This window comes from Camellia sinensis, chromosome 9, assembly GCF_055761805.1.
Source record: "Camellia sinensis isolate YWXY chromosome 9, ASM5576180v1, whole genome shotgun sequence".
Taxonomy (NCBI): domain Eukaryota; kingdom Viridiplantae; phylum Streptophyta; class Magnoliopsida; order Ericales; family Theaceae; genus Camellia; species Camellia sinensis.
The window spans coordinates 193,694,001-193,712,661 of record NC_138969.1 but is presented as its reverse complement, the minus strand read 5'-3'; the positions used below and the strand labels follow the sequence as shown (position 1 = coordinate 193,712,661).

Here is an 18,661-nt window from a genome sequence, read left to right as displayed (position 1 = left end):
GGTGCTTGATCACCTACATATATATATATATATATATATATATTAAACAATGAGGTAGAGCCCAGTGAATAACAATTGTGTAATGGGGTTTATGAATGATGTCCTTATAACAATTCAAAATAGTCAGTTTCAGTAGTGAATCAATTCACAAAGTAGTATTTTATACATTACAGAGCCGTATGAAATCATAGCAGTCATATATGGTACATCTAATAGCAGAACAATACAGTAGGTCTTAAAGACCGAACAGTCATTTGATGGCCGTCAATACAATAAATAGTAGTTCTGAGAATTGGAACTGACAGAGATCTTTGTAACAGTAGCAGTAACACTAGTAATAAATAGTAGCAATATGCTATGGATGTCACGAATATAATTCATAAAATAGGACAATCATTCATTCAATAAAAAATATCACTTCAAAAACAGAACTTAGCAATATCATTCAGAAAATAATTGACACTTGAACATAACTTTGCAATATTGTTACTCACAATGGGACCCTTGAAACACGTGCTTAAGATGCGGCGTCCGACCTAAACAAACAAATTTGAGCACAATAACTCAATTACATACCATTCATTCAGTCGGTTCTTAAACCTATTAGTTCATTCGGTACTTGTTCATTTGGTTTTTTCTATTTGTTCTTTAATTTCTTTCGTGTTCATGATATGCATATGAGTTTAAAACTTGTGTTAAAACCATGCAAATGAAGGTCCGTAACATTAGACAAACTAAGAAAAATGAAACCAAAATCATCTTGAAAATCGCATGTGCGGAAGGCTCGGCCGCACATGCGGAACCACCACCACACGTGCAATTAAAACAGTGTTTGAGCCTTGCTGTGTTCTATTATCCACACGTGCGGGTTCACAGCCGCACATGCGGTTCTGGGCCAAATTCCATCCAAAATTTTGCTTTAATGTTGAAACTCATTCTTTTGAAAACACAACTTCAATTCTATGCATTTCAACTCCAAAACTCTTCAAACATCTTGCATTTTACATTTCTAACTTCAAATAAAATTTATAACTTCATAAACAATACTCAATTTCTACTTAAAGATCAAAATCTAGAATTGAAATGTAAAATCATAAAACATGCATATTTGAGTTCCAATTTTCAAAATTCATGGAGTTTTCCTCCTCAAATCTCAACTTCAAAAACTTCTTGAAAACAACTTAACTTGAATTCCTAACATCAAATACAAATTAAAACTTAAAACCAAAGCCCAATTTTCCAAGTGAAAGCTCAAACTCTTTAATTAAATTGTAAGCTTATCAAACATATGTTTAAGAGCTTCAAGTTAAACTCTTACGAAGAAATTCCATAGAAATCATTAGAAGCCATGCAAGAAAACAAGTTTGTGATTATGATTTCATGAATTTATGCCATGCATGTTCAAATCTTGAACTAATTTCTACAATTATTCTCTTTTATACTCATATGAGTTCTCAACATTAATTTACATGATTAAACTATATACTTGAGAGTTCTAAACTCATCTTTTATGGATAAATTCTATGAAATTACATGAACCATGTATGAACCATGAAAGAAACAAATATATAAACATGATTTGCTACAAATTTATATCATCCATGTCATGATTATGAACTCAATTCACCAATTTCTTCTTTATCTTAATCATACATATATTTTCTACTTCAATTATTCCATAATACTTTCAATTAAGCTTGTTTCCTTCTTAATTAAGCTTAATTTCCATGGGTTCATGAGTATAACAAGTCAAATTCATGAAATTAGAAGAGAATTTCTATCTTGAGTTGATGAATTTACGGAGATCAAAGCTTTTCTTCTTCTTGCTCTTCTTTTCTTCCTCTCCCTCTCCCTCTCTCTTTCTAAAACTTTCTCTCAAGTTGAATGTCTCTCCAACAAAACCCACTAAGCCCCTTTCTTCTCTATATAATTGTTGAATAGCTTTAGGGCGCTTAATTAATCTCTAATTTCCTCTAAGCTCTAATTAATTATAAGCAATAAATTCCATTGAATTAAATTCCACTACTCATATACTTAATTAGATCATCAAACTATAATTTAGATTAAGCTAAACTTAATTGTACTAATGTGAATTAGGCTCAATTAAGGTGATTAGTTAATCAAAGCTTAAATTAAATAATTAGAGCTTAGTTTAATTGAATTTAATCTAATTAATTTGATCTGAATTAATTTTTAATTAATTTCACAATAGACTCTAAAAATTACGCTGATCACAATAAAGTAATCAATTTCAATTTTTATCGTCTTTACGACCCTCAATTTTAGATTTTAGCATAACTCAGAACAGATTTTCCTATGATGAACATATGTGGATTCAAAACTCTTATGAAACACATAATTAGCATCCAAAATTACATTAAACACATGACTTAATAGCTTAATCTGGAATAGGGTTGTCACGTTCTTCCCTCATTTAGGAAGTTTGGTCCTCCAAACTTATATTTCCTTGTATCGAATATAGGTCAAATGTCTTAGGTTCATATTATTCTCCATTCAACTCTGTTACAGAAACTCGATTCATTGTTCAGTCATTCAACATTTCACAATTCAATTCAGTATTCGATTCAGTGATCCAATTCATTCATTCAAATCATTCAAAAGTCATCGAGATTACAGGGCGAGTTTAGACATTACTCCCACAATAGCAAAGGTAACACCAAAGAAATTTGTCACATGACATGTACAATTCAGATATCCCCATAGTAGAAACAGCAAAATTCAGATATCCCCATAGCAGAAATGGCAAAATTCAGAAATACTGAAACGGTCAATCTCTAGAATAATACGAATGTTCTCAATCATTTAACATTTTTCGATTCAGTTCAACTCAATTCTGTATTCCATCACAGTCTTCTAACATTATCTGACAATCGTTAAGAATATCAAGGAAATCTATATATTAACCCCCTAACAACAAATATAATACTGAGGTAATCAATCACCAGATGTACTGAATTCATATACTTTCAGATGGCCAAAGGTTTTAATCCCAAGTAGTGTTCATAATCAATATAGTTCACAATTAACAACTCTCATAGCATAGGGTTTAAATCATGGTAACACTAAAACAACCATTCTCTAAAACAATCATTTATTGGACTTGCACAATTCAGTTAATCTTTAATACACATATTCTTCATAGTCGATGATTGGTTCTCAATAGAGTTCATGATTAGATCTTTCAGTCCACATGCATTTCTTATCATAAGATAAACGTTTAGGCAATAATTTCTCTTAGTTGTACAATCTGGTCATTTGTTAAAAACAATTCGTAATTCCCTCATAATGAAAATAAATCAGATAGAGGTTCTTATTAACCCAAATCAGGTAAAGGTTGTAGCACATCCAATCAAATAGTGGTCCTATTAGATCAAATCAGATAAAGGTTTTATCCCATCATTCTCAAACAAAGTTTCATTCCAAAAGTCATAATCAATTCGTTTAAGTGAACAATTAACAGTTTCATAATGGTCCTAAGTCCACCAATTCTTGTAGTTATATTGAAGTCATGTCATAATGGTTCATTTCATCTCAAGTCATCAAAGTCGTATCAATAGGAATCATGCTATATTCAATATAGCAATTCTCAAATATGTTTCACGTGTGGGCGCATAGGTTCATAATTATACATGATATTAAGTTCACTATTCGGGGTATCCATGCAGATCACATGCTCACAAAATCATGGTCTTGATAGTCCAGTCGATGGAAACTAGTAATATGTCAATCATTCCAATCAAAAATATTTATAAGTCCAAAGTCAATTAACACATAGATAATCAGTCACAATAGCCTGAAATAATAGTCACTAGTATTGTGGGTCTTTTCTTGGGTGAGCGCAAATATTCTCTCTTGATTAGCACTTTCTCTTATTATATTACAAATCAATTTCGGTCGGGTTTATCATTTCAATTTTTCCGTTGCTCAAATAATTCCTCCTTTATACTGTAGTACACGAGGTCAATCAAATTTTTCGTATTCAAAACTCACGATCACCATAACTTGACAAACAAACAAGTGAAGTTTTTTAATCTTTCCCAAAATTTTAATAACATGACGTGGTATGTTTCAACAAAGATCTATTTAAGTCCCGGTTCAATCATTAGGCTTAAGTAGTTCATAATAGTTTCATTCACAATGTCATAATTTCCATTAAGTGAACATCAATCGATAGTAATAATATCGATCCGAATTCCAAAACTTTGAGAGGTATTCAGTGGTGTAACAAGGAAATGTCTCAGCAAGCTAATGTTATAATTAACAGTCTTTGACAAGATCAGTTCAATATTGTAGCAAACAAATTCTTAGCCATATTCTACATCCCAAGCAGTTTTTATCAGTCCATCGAATATCTTAAAAGCAAGTGTTCTTACCATTTCGTTATTTTATATAAGCATATGACAAGAGATATGTTCACTTTATGTCAAAGGTTTCACAAGCAAAAATTGGAGTAAACGTCATTAATTCTTCACAATATTTCAAAGAAGTCATTTGGTTCTTTCATATGCTGTCCAGAATATATAAGTGAGATAGGTCATTCAGAAGTGACATAATCCACAAGTGTCACACAAATGAGTAACTCATACAGTTCAACCATTCCATACAAGCAAGTGATAGCAAACACGTTCACATTATCACAGATTTCCATTGGCAATTATCAGTCGAACATTAACAATACCCATCCAAAATTCATATTTTAATAAACACACAATATGATGACGAAATAATCCCAGTCCCATTTATTCCTCATATAATCAGCATCATAGCTAATATTTCACCGCAGATTCAATTTAATAAGTTCCCAAAATCATAAGTCCATCACTAGTTCTCAAGAGTATTCAAAATATAAAATTCAATTCCTTTCTGTTCAGTACATTCACAAATTCACAAGTCTATTGGTAGCCCGCTACTAATTCACTGAGTTTAGTCAGTATGTTCATAATTTATATCGAATCAAGGAATGTATAATTCCTACACTAATTCCCATATTCACTTCAAGGTCCTCATTTCCACATCAACTATTGTCAAATTTCACTCCATCAGGGAAAAAATGATAAAATAAAGTGCATTTGAAAAATCTCATCTCAACCATTCAACAAAGGAGTGACAAAGGAAACTAAAAAGAAAGACCAAAAAAAAAATATATATATATATATATATCAAAACAAATAAACGAAATTTATAAATTTTCTTATTAATTAATTTTTTGAAATACAGAAACTATGAAATATGAAATAGGACTCCCTTCAACAATATTATAGATGCCGCATTAGTGAGTAAATTTTTGTATAACATTATCAACAACAAAAAAAATAGAACCAATTTTTAACAATTTCTTGGATTTATGTTGGAAGAGTAAAAGAAAATAGTTGTCCTAAGCCATGGTTTATATTCTAGGCTTTGTTTATGTAGTCTTTTAATAAGTTTAAAGCAGTTAAGTTTGAAAGATAGCTTGTACTACAAGTTGGAAAACCTGTAACAGTATGTCCCTTAATGTAAAGCTGCATCAGTTTAGTTTTGTGGTAGTAGGACTCTTGAAGGAAATATTATTTTAGTTGGCATCAGCTGCATCAGTTTATGTAGTTGCATCTCCTACGCAAAGCATAGTTGGTTAGGAGTGTTAGGTTTTATTTCTTGGCAATCCCGTTTGACAAAACTCCTTTGAGTTGTAATTTTATTCGCATTTTTATTTCAGTGAGGCTATGAGTGTTTAGATGCGAATCCAACCCGAATTGTGCCATTCAGAGAAGTTTGTGATGATAAAGCATTCAAGATTGCCACTTCACTGATTATGACGGGGATCGAGCTGCCCGGTCAGCTCGCGGGGGTCCAGGGGGCAGCGCCCCTTGGCGGGTCCGGGGCAGCGCCACGGCGGGGTTGAGGGGCAGCGCCCCCGAAGCAAAATGCAAAAATGCATTAAAAGTTGCCTATCCGATCATGTTATTTTTTTCCAGTTTTTCCAGTTTTGGCCTTCCCGCTCGAGCGGGGAAAGTGACGCTCGAGCGGGGATTGGAAGCTCTCAGCATCTCTGCAGTCGCCTGTAAAAATACTGGAATGTGTGATTTTATGCTCGAGCGGATTCTCCTACGCTCGAGCGCATCTCAGTTTGTTCGCACGCAGTTTTTGGTCAGTCCGCTCGAGCGGGCTGTGTTGAGCTCGAGCGGAGATCGCGGGACAGATTCTATAAATTCGCGTGTTGGGTCAGATTTTAGGTGAACTTCTCCAGATCTTCTTTTTGGTTTCTAGGGTTTATATCTGGGGATACTTTGGGAGTTTTCTTTGATGTTTTTATTGAGTATTCAACTCATGATCTAAAGAGAGTACATCAAAGGTTTGTTTGTTATACACAAAAGAGAGAGTTATTCTTCAGTTGTGGATTCTGAAGAATTCGAGCCTGAAGCTTTGGTGGAATCCGGAGTGGCTCATCAGAAAGACAATTCCGTGGTGAAGATGGGGTTGGAAGAGGCACATAAAGGTTGGTTCAATTGGGCGTTGTGGATTCGCTAGGTAATTGAGAGTATACCTGTGTAATTCCTTTAATTCTTCTTAGTGGATTGTTCTTGTGGCTGTTGCCCGTGGTTTTTTTATCACAGTTGGAGGTGTCCAATTGTGGTTTTTTCCACGTTAAATCACTGTGTCTCTTTGTCTTGATTGTTTGATTGTTTGATTGGGATTGTTATACTCTGCTTAAAATTGATACATAATCACAAATCAACATCTAGGGGATTTCTAGATTTTTTCAAGGAGGTTGGATCTTAAGTTGTCTAATCAGCACTTGGTGTGGATTCAATGCTCCTCCGCTATGCGATTCCTGACTTAAGCGGAGTTTGTCTTGGGAGGTCGGGGCAAGTTCCCAGGTTATCGTCTTCTCGCTCGGAACGGCTACCAGGACACCCCCGTAATCTCTGCAAGGGGCGTTGCCTTGGACCTGCCGGAGGGTAGGAAGGATTTTCCTTTAACAAAAAAAAAAAAAATTGTAGAAAACAAAGGGCTTGTAGTAGATAGTAAATATATTATTTCACATTTAAGTTATTGATGATAAGCCAAACACAAAATGATGATAATAAGCCAAATACAAGGTGATGTCAGATATATAAGCTCTTATATCAAAAATAAATAAAACAATTAAGGGAGCTAGTTATTGATTTTTGTCCATGTCATCTCATCATTACTGAGATAAAAGCCGTCACTTCTGACACTCCAGCAGCAGTAATTATCTTGTAAAGCAGTGGAGTAATAAGGGTCTAATCTGCCATCGTAAACACCAAAACTTGTGTTTTTGGTATTCCAAAAAAAATGACAAAAGAATAGAGTGGTTCCTATGAAGTTGTGTCTGAAAAACCAGTTGAATTCTTGACTAGTTTGAAGTTTACGCAATCCAAGATCATTGTCTTTGGATTGACAACGAACTTGCAACGGGTTAGAGTTGAACGGAAGGTTGTTAATGATATAAACCCAATATGATGGGAAAAGATCATTACTTAGCCCACTCATGGTGGTTGAGCAAAGCAAGTGAAATGTTAGGATGGTGTTTGCAAAAAATCTAGTTAGGGTCAAATCGACAGAAGTGATTCAACAGAATAACCAAACTTTTACAAATAACAAATAGATCAAGCAATTGTGGTCTGAACGTTCTATGCCTTGATAGATTTAAGGACTTCTTTAGAGGCTGTAATGCGAAGAAACAAGAAGGAATAAACTGGAAATCAATTGTTACACAAACAAACTTGGAATTTAATCAGTAAAATTAAACTTCCAGTTCAATGTACATGACAATCGACAGGGAATTCTTAGTTACAGAAACTGAACTACAGATAGACTACTCCTAAGTAAGAACTAACTAAGTTACTCCTAATGCTATAAGGGTTGTAAATTTGTTTGAAGATCCCTCTAACTTCAAATTCCCAGCTTTTATATTGCTGGTCTTCAAACTCCACTACTGCTCTGCTGCCACGTGTCCCATCATATAGCCAGCTACTTCTACTTCATTGCCCATGATCTCTGCAACTGTCACTAACTACTTCTCTATTGCAGTTTTTTCTCCTTCTAGGAAACATGACACGTACCCTGTATGCCTTGCATGCTAACTTTATGGCTTGACGCCTGGGCCATGTTTGGCCACATTCCACTTCATTACTAGACAAAACGACAGGAAAACTGCAACTGCCACGTCTGTCTCTTTGACTATTTCCTTTCTGTCACTTACTCTGTATTATAGGCTTCATATTCACTCGTTTTTCACTTCTAAACTTGTGGAAACTCGTGGCCTTTAAACCTAGCATTCGCTGGACCAATTCTCTGCATTTGTTATATACAATTGACAGAGAATATACAATTTTTAGTGTCAACAATGCCCCCCTCATTCAAGACAAAAAGGAGTTTTTGCCTTGAATGATTATTTAAAAGAAATAAAGTTGGACACTTAAATATTTGGACTGTTTATCTATAATTTGTAATAAGGCACAAATGCTAAAAATTAGTCCAACATAATTTTCCAGAACTTTGAGTAAGCACAACTGATCAAATTATCAAATAAAGCCCAAACTTAAAAAGGCCCATTACAAGCAATTTGAATGCCAGAATTCAAATCACCATTTCACCATTCTCTATCTCTCTCTGCTATTTTCTTTTTCAACCTTCTGACTTCGAAAAAAAAACCCTTCTGCTCACACTCTCTAATGGCACCAAAACGACATCAGGTCAAAGGAAAGAAACAAACTGAGTCACCACCTGTGCACCGCTTTCTAATCGATTTTCAGCAGCTATTGCGTCACAACATCTTTAACAGCTGCATTATCCCACGCAAAGACCTAATCCAGACTGGAAACGATGGGTCCAACGAATGATGATATACGACATTGATCTCTGGAGAGCTTTAGGTATTTACAATGTCATCAAGTTATCAACTTTCTCTCTAGATATGGACAAATGGGCCATTAGTGCTGCTACATGTTTTTGGTCTTCATCATGTAATTCCCTCATTCTAAAATGTGGTATGATGTCACCTACTATTCTTGATGTTGTCCATTTGATTGGGCATAGTATGGTGAAGTGTTTAATATCTGAATGTCGTATTCTTTGGCAAACTCTTTAATCTCATCCCCATTGAACACTGTACCTTGATCGACAGTGATAGATTGGGGTAAACCAAACCTATGTATCAAATTCTTTTTCAAGAATTCAATAACTTTGACCTGTGTCACCACTTTTAAAGGTATTGCCTCTACCCATTTAGTAAAATAGTCAGTGGCTACCAATAAGTAAGAATGTGCTTTAGAACATGCTGGGAAAATTTGCCCAATTAAATCCATTGCCCATCCTCTAAAAGGCCAAGGTTTAACCACTGAATACAGGCTGGTAGCTGGTACCCTTTGAATATTGCCATGCTTCTGGCAACTCTGGCAACTCTAACATCCTTTTGCATACATTATGCAATCTTTTCTAATGGATGGCCAAAAATAACCATACTTGTTAATCAACCATCTCATTTTATCACCAGCTTGATGGGCCCCACAAATTCCTTCATGTGCTTCAACCATAGCTTTCATTTAGTCTAATTTACCAATACAAAGCAAAGTCAAACCATCATGAGCCTTCCTAAACAAATCATCTCCCATGATAACATAGTTTAGGGCTTGAAACCCCACCTGCCTACTGTTTTTTTCACTAGGATTCGATAAGTACTTTATTAAAGGGAATCTCCAATCTTCTTCTGTCACATCCAAAGTGAGAGTAGGTAGGAAATTCCTACACCTATTTCTAAGTGCAGAAAAATTTCTTTTCTAAATTCGAATCACCATATCCTGAGCTCCTTTAGGTATTTTTAGTCTAGAAGCTGCTTGAGCCATCGCATTAGCCTCCTTATTCTCCAGTCTAAACCTATGTGTGAATGTGATATGGTTAAAGAAACTAGTTAACCATTTACCCTCAGTTAAATACTCTTCTAGAGCACCACTGACACATTTGAACTTTCCCAAAACTTGTTTAATGACTAACTGGGAATCTCCAAAAACCTGGAGGCTTCTAATCTTGAATTCTATGGCCAATTCTAAACCAATTATCAAGGCTTCATATTCAGCTTGATTACAAGACTGTATATGTTGTGCTTCAAACTGATATGCAAACTGATACATTTGCTTATTTGGTGCAATCAACACAATACCTGCTCCAACTCCTTCATCTGTTTTTGAACCATCAAACATCAATTTCCATGGTTCACTTTCCACCAAATTGATTTCATATAGGTCTAAATCGACAGAAGTGCCAGGGTGTTCCACCAAGAAGTCAGCCAAAGCTTGCCCCTTGACTACTTTTTGTGGCACATATTTGAGACAATACTCAATTAATGCTAATATCCATTTACCCTGTATCCCCCTTAAAATTGGTTTAGAGAACATATATTTAATAACATCTGTTTGTGCTATCACAAACACTTCTATTGGCAGCAAATAATGCCTCAATTTAATGGCTGCAAAATAAAGTGCCAAACACAATTTCTCAACAGAATTATATCTAGTTTCAGCATCATTTAACCTTCTACTTAGGTAGTAAATGGCTTGTTCATGACCCATATAATTTTCTTAAGCCAATAAACAACCAATCGACAGGTCAGAAGTTGATATATATAATTTCAAAGGCCTTCCTGCCACTGGTGGCATAAGCACTGGAGGGTTTGTCAAGTATTTTTTGAGCAAGTCAAATGCTTCTTGATGGCACACTACCCATTTAAACTCATGGTCTGACTTAATTTTTACTAAAGGAGAGAATGCTAAAGTTTTCTTGGCCAAATTAGCTATGAATCTCCTCAAAAAATTTACTTTTCCAAGAAAACTTTGCAACTCTTTCTTGTTGGCTGGAGGTCTTGCCCCTAAAATGGCTTTCGCTTTATTAGCATCCCACTTCTATTCCTTTGTGATGTACTAAAAAGCCTAAAACATTTCCAGTAGATACCCTAATGCACACTTTAAAGGATTCATTTTGAGTTGGTATGTCCTCATTCTTTGAAATGTCTGCTGCAAATGTTCTAGATGCTCATCAACACTGTCAGATTTGATGGCTACATCATCTATATAAACTTCTAAATATTTTCCAATCAATCATGGAATATGAAATTCATTGCCCTTTGATAAGTTGCTCCTGCATTCTTTAATCCAAAAGGCATGACTACCCATTCAAATGTCCCTAAGGCACCAGGACATCTAAATGATGTTTTATGTGTATCCTCTAGGTTAATAAAGATCTGATTATACCCAGCATGTCCATCCATAAAGGACAAAACCTTACTCTTGGCTACTGAATCAACTAACAGATCAGCCACTAGCATAGGATATTCATCTTTAGGAGTTGCTAGATTCAAATTTCTAAAATCTATACACACTCTTAACTTACCATTTCTCTTCATTACAGGGACAATATTCGATAGTCATTCAACATACCTGGCTGTTCTAATAAAACCTGCATTGAGAAACCTTTCGATTTCTTCCTTAACCAATAAGGTGACTTCATTAGTCATCCTTCTTGGGGGTTGTTTATGAGGAATAAAATTTCCTTTAATTGGGAGTCTATGCTCTACCAATGTTCTACCTAATCCAGGCATTTCTTCATAAGTCCATGCAAAGCAATCCACATACTCAAAAAGCAAACTAACTAGTTTGCTCTTACATTCATTAAATAGATTAGCATTTACATAGATGGGCCTCTTACAGGCCTTACTTCCTAAGTTATATTCCTTTAAAGGGTCCTGTACATCTGCCTTGAGATCATCAAGTTTGGCAGGAGCTACCTTCAAATGTTTTAATTGCACCTCTTTATAATTCAGAGGGCTACTGTCAATTACACATTCTGCTTAAGAACAATTAGGCAAACACTTAGGGCTAAACTTACTTTCTAAAAAAAAATAAAAAAAAAGCCTAGAAAAAGTAGATCTAATTACATCAGTTGTCTCATCCGGCTTGTCTTCTTCTGTTACTTGCACTTGCATCACCCCTTATCTTCAGCAATTTCCTCTATCACAAGTCTCTTCTGCGTCTGCATCAGGCTTTGTTTGGCCAATTCCTAGCCTATCTACTTAAAACCTTCCTCAATGAAAGCCTTGAACCCTTCAGTTGTTAAGCCTTTTCCTTGTAATTTGACTTCTTCTTTATCAATCACAACTGGGCCCAAATCCTCATCATACAACACAGCCTCTATATTGTTGACATCAACAACAAAAGGATTTGCATCAGCCCAGAAGATTTCCATTCTTTTTTTATTCTGACCACCACCAGTTAGAAAAATTAAAGCTTGGTGTAGAGATGAAGGCACACACCAATTAAGGTGAATCCAATCCCTACCCAGAAGCACATTGTAATTAGAAGTGGAGTCTATTACAAAGAAAGTTGTTCCCATTAATCTGGAATCAACTTGAAGCTGTAAAGCTACTACTCCTCTAGCCTCAGATGATCCACTAGAAAAATTACTTATATTTACCTCAGTAGGAAGTAAGTCATTGACAGACTTACCAATAGCCTTCAGTGTCCTAAATGGGAGAACGTTGACAATAGCTCCATTGTCTACCAACAACTTTTCCACTGGTACCCCATCCAAAAAAGATTTAACATACAGAGGCCTCAGATGCTTAATAAGCTTATCTTCTGGTTTTTTAAGTACAACTTTCTCTCCATCGACAGACTTAATGACCTCGATTGATATCAATGGCTTGGCCAGTGTCTCAACTATTGCTATCTGAACAGCTAGTTCTATCAAATCTTCAACATCACTTGCCAAGTTATCTGGCTGGTTTGGTTTGGCCTGAAACCTCTGTGGGATGGCCATAATCATATTGCACTCCTTGGAAGGGGGTAAAGAACCAAAATGAATGGCAGCCAACTTTTCTCCAAAGTCACCACCAGAATTGTCTGATTTCACTTCATCTTCTTCAACCATTTCATTAACATTCTTGTTATCAATGACCATCTCCTGATCTTGATCATCTTTCATTACCATATCTTTTTTGTTATTGTTATCTTCTTCATCAAACATCAGAGCTTTTTCTAATTGTTTCAGCTTTTGCCTTAACAAAGCCTTCTCTGAAAGCTTACCCACGGGTCTATCTTCAGTCTCTTCTAGTCCCATTTTCCTTTTCAAAATCTAAACTAGTTGCACTGGATGGGTCTTAGAAGTTGAACCTCTCACTTCTTTTCCTTTAGCAGCAGGAACCAATCCTTCCCTAGTCCATACTAAGTCTTGTCTTCCATATGGTTTGTCCCCTGCAGCAGTGGACATCATAACATGAAACCTTTTTTGTTCTCTCCTTTTCTGAGTTCTTGTTTTTCTCATTGGTCTCCAACCACTCATGGAAAACTTTGGATGTGACACTCCTCGCCATCCCAAATGGGATGGTATTGGAGGTTTCACCATTCTTGGCTAAACTAGTTGCATTTCTGGCCTCACTATTGGGCATGATGCTGCTGCTGATATCCTCCAGATGGTCTTGCCAATTGTTGATGCCCTCCATATGGCCTTCCAAATTGTTGATGGCCACTATGTGATGCACCAAATTGCTGCTGATGGCCATCATATGGCCTAGTTAGAACCTTTGGGTTTCCATAAGGCTTAGAACCCTTACGTTGATTGAGCATAGCCCTCACATTACTAGCTCCAACCAAGCATGAATGAACAGGTGCTCCCCAGAATAAGAATGACGCATCATTCTTACCATAGTTCTCTGTAGGTCCAAAAATTCCAAGATCTGTTCCATCATAGAACAAATAATTGTTATCAAAAATTTGTAAATCTCCACTTCTCATAGTATTAAACTTCAGGCCAACATCTTTTCCAATTTTTTGAATCCCATTAATCACAATGGCCTTAGTTTTTTCTTTCTCAGAACCACATCAGAAACAGATGAAACTCTCACTTGGTTCCTTTTGAACTCTTTTTCCTTTTGCTTCTTTTGCCATTTTCTCTAGCCTTTCCTTGTGAAGTTCTTACAACTCCACCAACAGAACTCTAGGATTTTTTCCTTTTTTCTTCTGATCAATAGCCACCATATTGATTTCCACCATACTAGGAAATGGATCACTGTCAACTGCCATTACTCCTTTATCTTTTTCGGCATATTTCAACATCTCTTTCTGAATTAAATCCTACACACAATTGTGAAATGTAACACAATTATTAGTAGAATGTTTGAAAGAATTATGCTATTTGCAATATTCCTTGCCAACTCTGTCCCTTTCTTTAGGAATGTTGTGGCTTGGAGTTAAAGTTAAAAACTTATTTGTTAATAACTCATCAAATAATGCATCTGCTTTAGACAAATCAAAAGAATATTGTCTGTGTGATATAGCCACATTCTTTTTGGCTGGTTGTGTTGCTGGCATGCTTATAGGTTGGTCTGTCTTTCTTAATGTCTCACAAACCACAGCTTTTTTACCTATTACTTGGGCAACATCTATGTCAACTTCCATGTCAAATTCGACTTCTTGATAATAAGTGCCTAATGAAGCTGCATTTCTATGTTGTTCTTCTCTGAGAATGGCCTCATAACTAGCTGCCCTTGAAGACAACTCAAATAAATCCCTAAACATCATGCCTTCAAATTTTTTCCTAAGCTCAAAATCTAAACCATTTTTGGGCTAATCTTATTATTTCTATTTCAGGCATATATACATGACAGCGGTTTTTTGCTTTTTTAAACCTGTCGATGTACTATTCTGCACTTTCTCCTTGTCTTTGTTTAAATTTTGACAAGTCCACGATTGTCACTTCAGGTTCAGTTCTAAAGAACTAAGCATGAAATTGATTTTCCATGTCTTGCCAAGTGTGAACAGAGTTCTCTGGCAAGTTAATAAACCAAGTACATGCTACTTTCGACAAAGAATGAGGAAAGAACTTTAACTTTAAATTATCATCATAACCAGGTTGTCCACACTGGAGTATGAATCTGCCACATGTTCTATGGTTGATTGTCTTTCCTCCCCTATAAATAGAGTAAACTCAGGAATTCTGTAATTCCTTGGAATGGGAATTGTTTCCATCCATGGAGGGTAAGGACTCTTAAACATTGGTCTATCTGGCCTTCTTAAGCCTGGACCATGCATTTCTTGTATGATGTTCATTATTTGTTGTCTGTTGACTTGAGGTTCTAAGTATTGTTGTTGATGCCCTCCTCCTTCAACCTCCGGTCGGAAGTAAGGATTAGGAGGACCAGGCCCTCTAGGCCTTGGATGCATCATGTGAGGTTCAAAATATGGTTGAGGCATGATAAAATCCCTTGCATCTTGAGGCCTTACTTGATTAAATGGCCTATTTCTCTGTTTTGCCATAGCCTGACAACCAGGTCCTTCAAATGCAAGATTATCATACACTTGTGGCCTTAGTTGCCCCCCAGGTCTCATTCGCATATTATTTACATTGTAATTAAACACTGGGTTTGTATGATATGTGGGTGGTTCCCTCTCAAACATTGGATTATGTTCATTCCCTCCTCATATCTCTCTTGGAGTGTGGGATGTCTATAAAATATGGGTTCACTTACTTTTTCATGCTGTTGAGGGGCCATTTGGGGCTTAGGTTGTGCTCTTTTCCCTTGTGCTTCCTCTCCAATCTTTCTTGATTGACTAGGCTTGATGTTGGCTTTCTCAAACAAAGCCATTAAGTCATCAATCATCACTTGGTTCTCATATGTTGACATGGAACCAATTGCTCGCTGGGTATGCAGTAAAAGAGCCCTTCTTGAATCGACTGGTAGACAACTGGATTGGCCAGTTTTGGCCATATTTTGGCCATTTCCTTGGCCTATTTCTTGCCTGGCCACTGAACGGCCATCAGTTAAGTTGTCTTGTACTCCTTCAACTCCATCGTCCAACTCTTCGACCCTTTTCTCGGGATCTTCCAAAACTTCATGTTGTTTCTTCCTAGCCATCACTCCAAATTAGACAGGTCCCACTGGGCGTGCCAAAATATGTTAGCAAAAAATCTGGTTAGGGCCAAATCGACAGAAGTGATTCAACAGAATAACCAAACTTTTACAAATAACAAATAGATTAAGCGATTGTGGTCTGAACGTCCTATGCCTTGACAGATTCAAGGACTTCTTTGGAGGCTGTAATGCGAAGAAACAAGAAAGAATAAACTGAAAATCAATTGTTGTACAAACAAACTTGGAATTTAATCAGTAAAATTAAACTTCCAATTCAATGTACATGACAATCGACAAGGAATTCTTAGTTACAAAAACTGAACTACAGATAGACTACTCCTAAGTAAGAACTAACTAAGTTAAGTTACTCCTAATGCTATAAGGGTTGTACATTTGTTTGAAGATCCCTCTAACTTCGAATTTCCAGCTTTTATATTGCTGGTCTTCAAACTCCACTGTTGCTCTGCTGCCACGTGTCCCATCATATAGCCAGCTACTTCCACTTCAATGACTATGATCTCTGAAACTGCCAATAACTGCTTCTCTGTTGCAATTTTTTCTCCTTCTAGGAAACATGACACATATCCTGTATGCCTTGCAGGCTAACTTTATGGCTTAATGCCTGGGCCATGTTTGGCCACATTCCACTTCATTACTGGACGAATCGACAGGAAAACTGCAACTGCCACGTCTGTCTCTTTGACTATTTCCTTTCTGTCACTTACTCTGTATTCTAGGCATCATATTCACTCGCTTTTCACTTCTAAACTTGTGGAAACTCGTGGCCTTTAAACCTAGCATTCGCTGGACCAATTCTCTGCATTTGTTACATACAATCGACAGAGAATATACAATTTTTAGTGTCAACAGATGGTCAAGGGAAGAAATGACTTATTCATATTATATCTCTTGGAATGTAAAAATTATGTTGCTTATGTTCTTTATTGTTGCCTTCCTTAACTCATTAATATACTGAATATCTAAGTTGAATCCAATTGGATTTTTGTTTTATTTTTGAGCAATACTATACATAATCTCATTTCTTACCTCTGCACACAAAGCAATGAGGAGAAATTATTCAATACTCCTAGAGAAAGTTAAGTGTTACTCCAAATGAGTAGTTATTGGTCTAAATTGGATTCAGATGGTTCCACCCAAATCCATCAATCCAGTGTACATACTCCTGTTTGAATTGTATAGTTTATTATTAATTTTTAGTATTTAACCAATAATAATATTATTTAGAGTAAATTATAAATACATCTCATGAGATTTATTTAAAATATGAATTGTCCCTTATGGTTCTGGACATATTCATTTGTCAGAAATTTTTATTTAATAGAATTAACACGAAAAATGAATAACTATTTTTTTTATAGAACAATAAAATTACATAAATTGTTAATTGAAATATATATTTTTAACATCATTAAACACTAATAATAAACTTGATTAGTTTTTGATGAAAAAAGTACATAGATATGTGATTAGAAATTTGAAGAGGCATGATGTAATTTTTAAATTGGGTTCGGTTTCTCACATGTTGGGATCTCAATATGAGAGACCTTGAGGGGCCCGTAGAGCTTACCATAAGTTCTGTTTCGATGATTCGAACCATTTATTTTTTAGGACTCATTGAATTGAATACTCATGTAAAAAATTAAAATGATCGAATATTGGTAGATATATGTTTGAAACAAATTTGTATTAAAAAATAGATGGTTATTTTTAAAATTATATTTATCATCTATTTTTCTAAAACAAATATGATTCAAACATATAGCTACTGATATTCAATCATTTTGATTTTTTGTATTAATATTCTACTCGGCGAATCCAAAAAGTAAAGATTCGGATCACCAAAATCAGTTCCAAAATGAATTTATTAAGCCCATACACTCTCTCAAGTTGAGATAACAACTTGAGAAAAACTAAACCCTTCTAAAATTATCGGAGTAATTCATATTTTATATAAATCTCAAAATATATATTTTTAATTTATCCTATTATTTAATAGTATGCATTGAAAATCTATTGTCAAATCTACTCTTTTTGTTAAATCTGCATTAATTAGACAATATTCGGATGACTTTTCATATATAGAAAATATTATGTATGCACTCTTAAAGGAGTGTGAAAGTTATGTAATTTATGAATTTGATCATTACAAATAGTATAACTCAATATTATAGGAGTTATAATTTATTAAAAAAAATGGTTATAACCTAATATCATATGAGACATAACTAAATAATTCTTAAACAGAAACCATATGTAGGACCAGCCCATTGTGAAAGAATTGTGTCTCATTTTGTGTTTGGTTTCTGTATACATAGACTTATTTATTTTTGAATCATAATTAAACTAATGTCATAATTAATATCACAATATATCGTAATTAACAACACTGGGTCATAACTAGGAAAGCAAAAGTCATAACTAAAAGTGTATATCGTCTACTCTACCATAGAATTTTCCATACATACTCATACTAGTGGATAAAAAGTTTATGTAAAGCACTGTTCAAATGTTAAAATGAAAAAATTATATAATTTTTTTTTAAATGAAGCTTTTTTTATTTTATTTTATAATTTATACATCTTAATATTTTAATTTAAAACTTATTTCCTATTTTTTTAATGTAATATTAAAATTATTGTGCATTCAAGTTTGTTAATATATTGTTTTGAAGTGATTTTTTTTTTTTTTTTTGGAGCAAGTATTATAACTAATTCA

At 35.0% G+C, this 18,661-nt stretch overlaps 1 protein-coding gene across 1 annotated transcript; it reads right to left on the bottom strand.

Annotated features, from left to right (window-relative positions):
• Positions 1-9,803: 9,803 nt before the first annotated feature.
• LOC145800016 (uncharacterized) lies at positions 9,804-10,592 on the bottom strand. Its single transcript, XM_082889673.1, has one exon. The coding sequence runs from the start codon at positions 10,590-10,592 to the stop codon at positions 9,804-9,806; it is 789 nt and encodes a 262-aa protein (XP_082745799.1).
• Positions 10,593-18,661: the final 8,069 nt, after the last annotated feature.

What these genes read in the sequence shown, in the direction of transcription:
- LOC145800016 (XM_082889673.1), bottom strand. Translation starts at nt 10,592, where the DNA reads ATGGGTCATGAACAAGCCATTTACTACCTAAGTAGAAGGTTAAATGAT.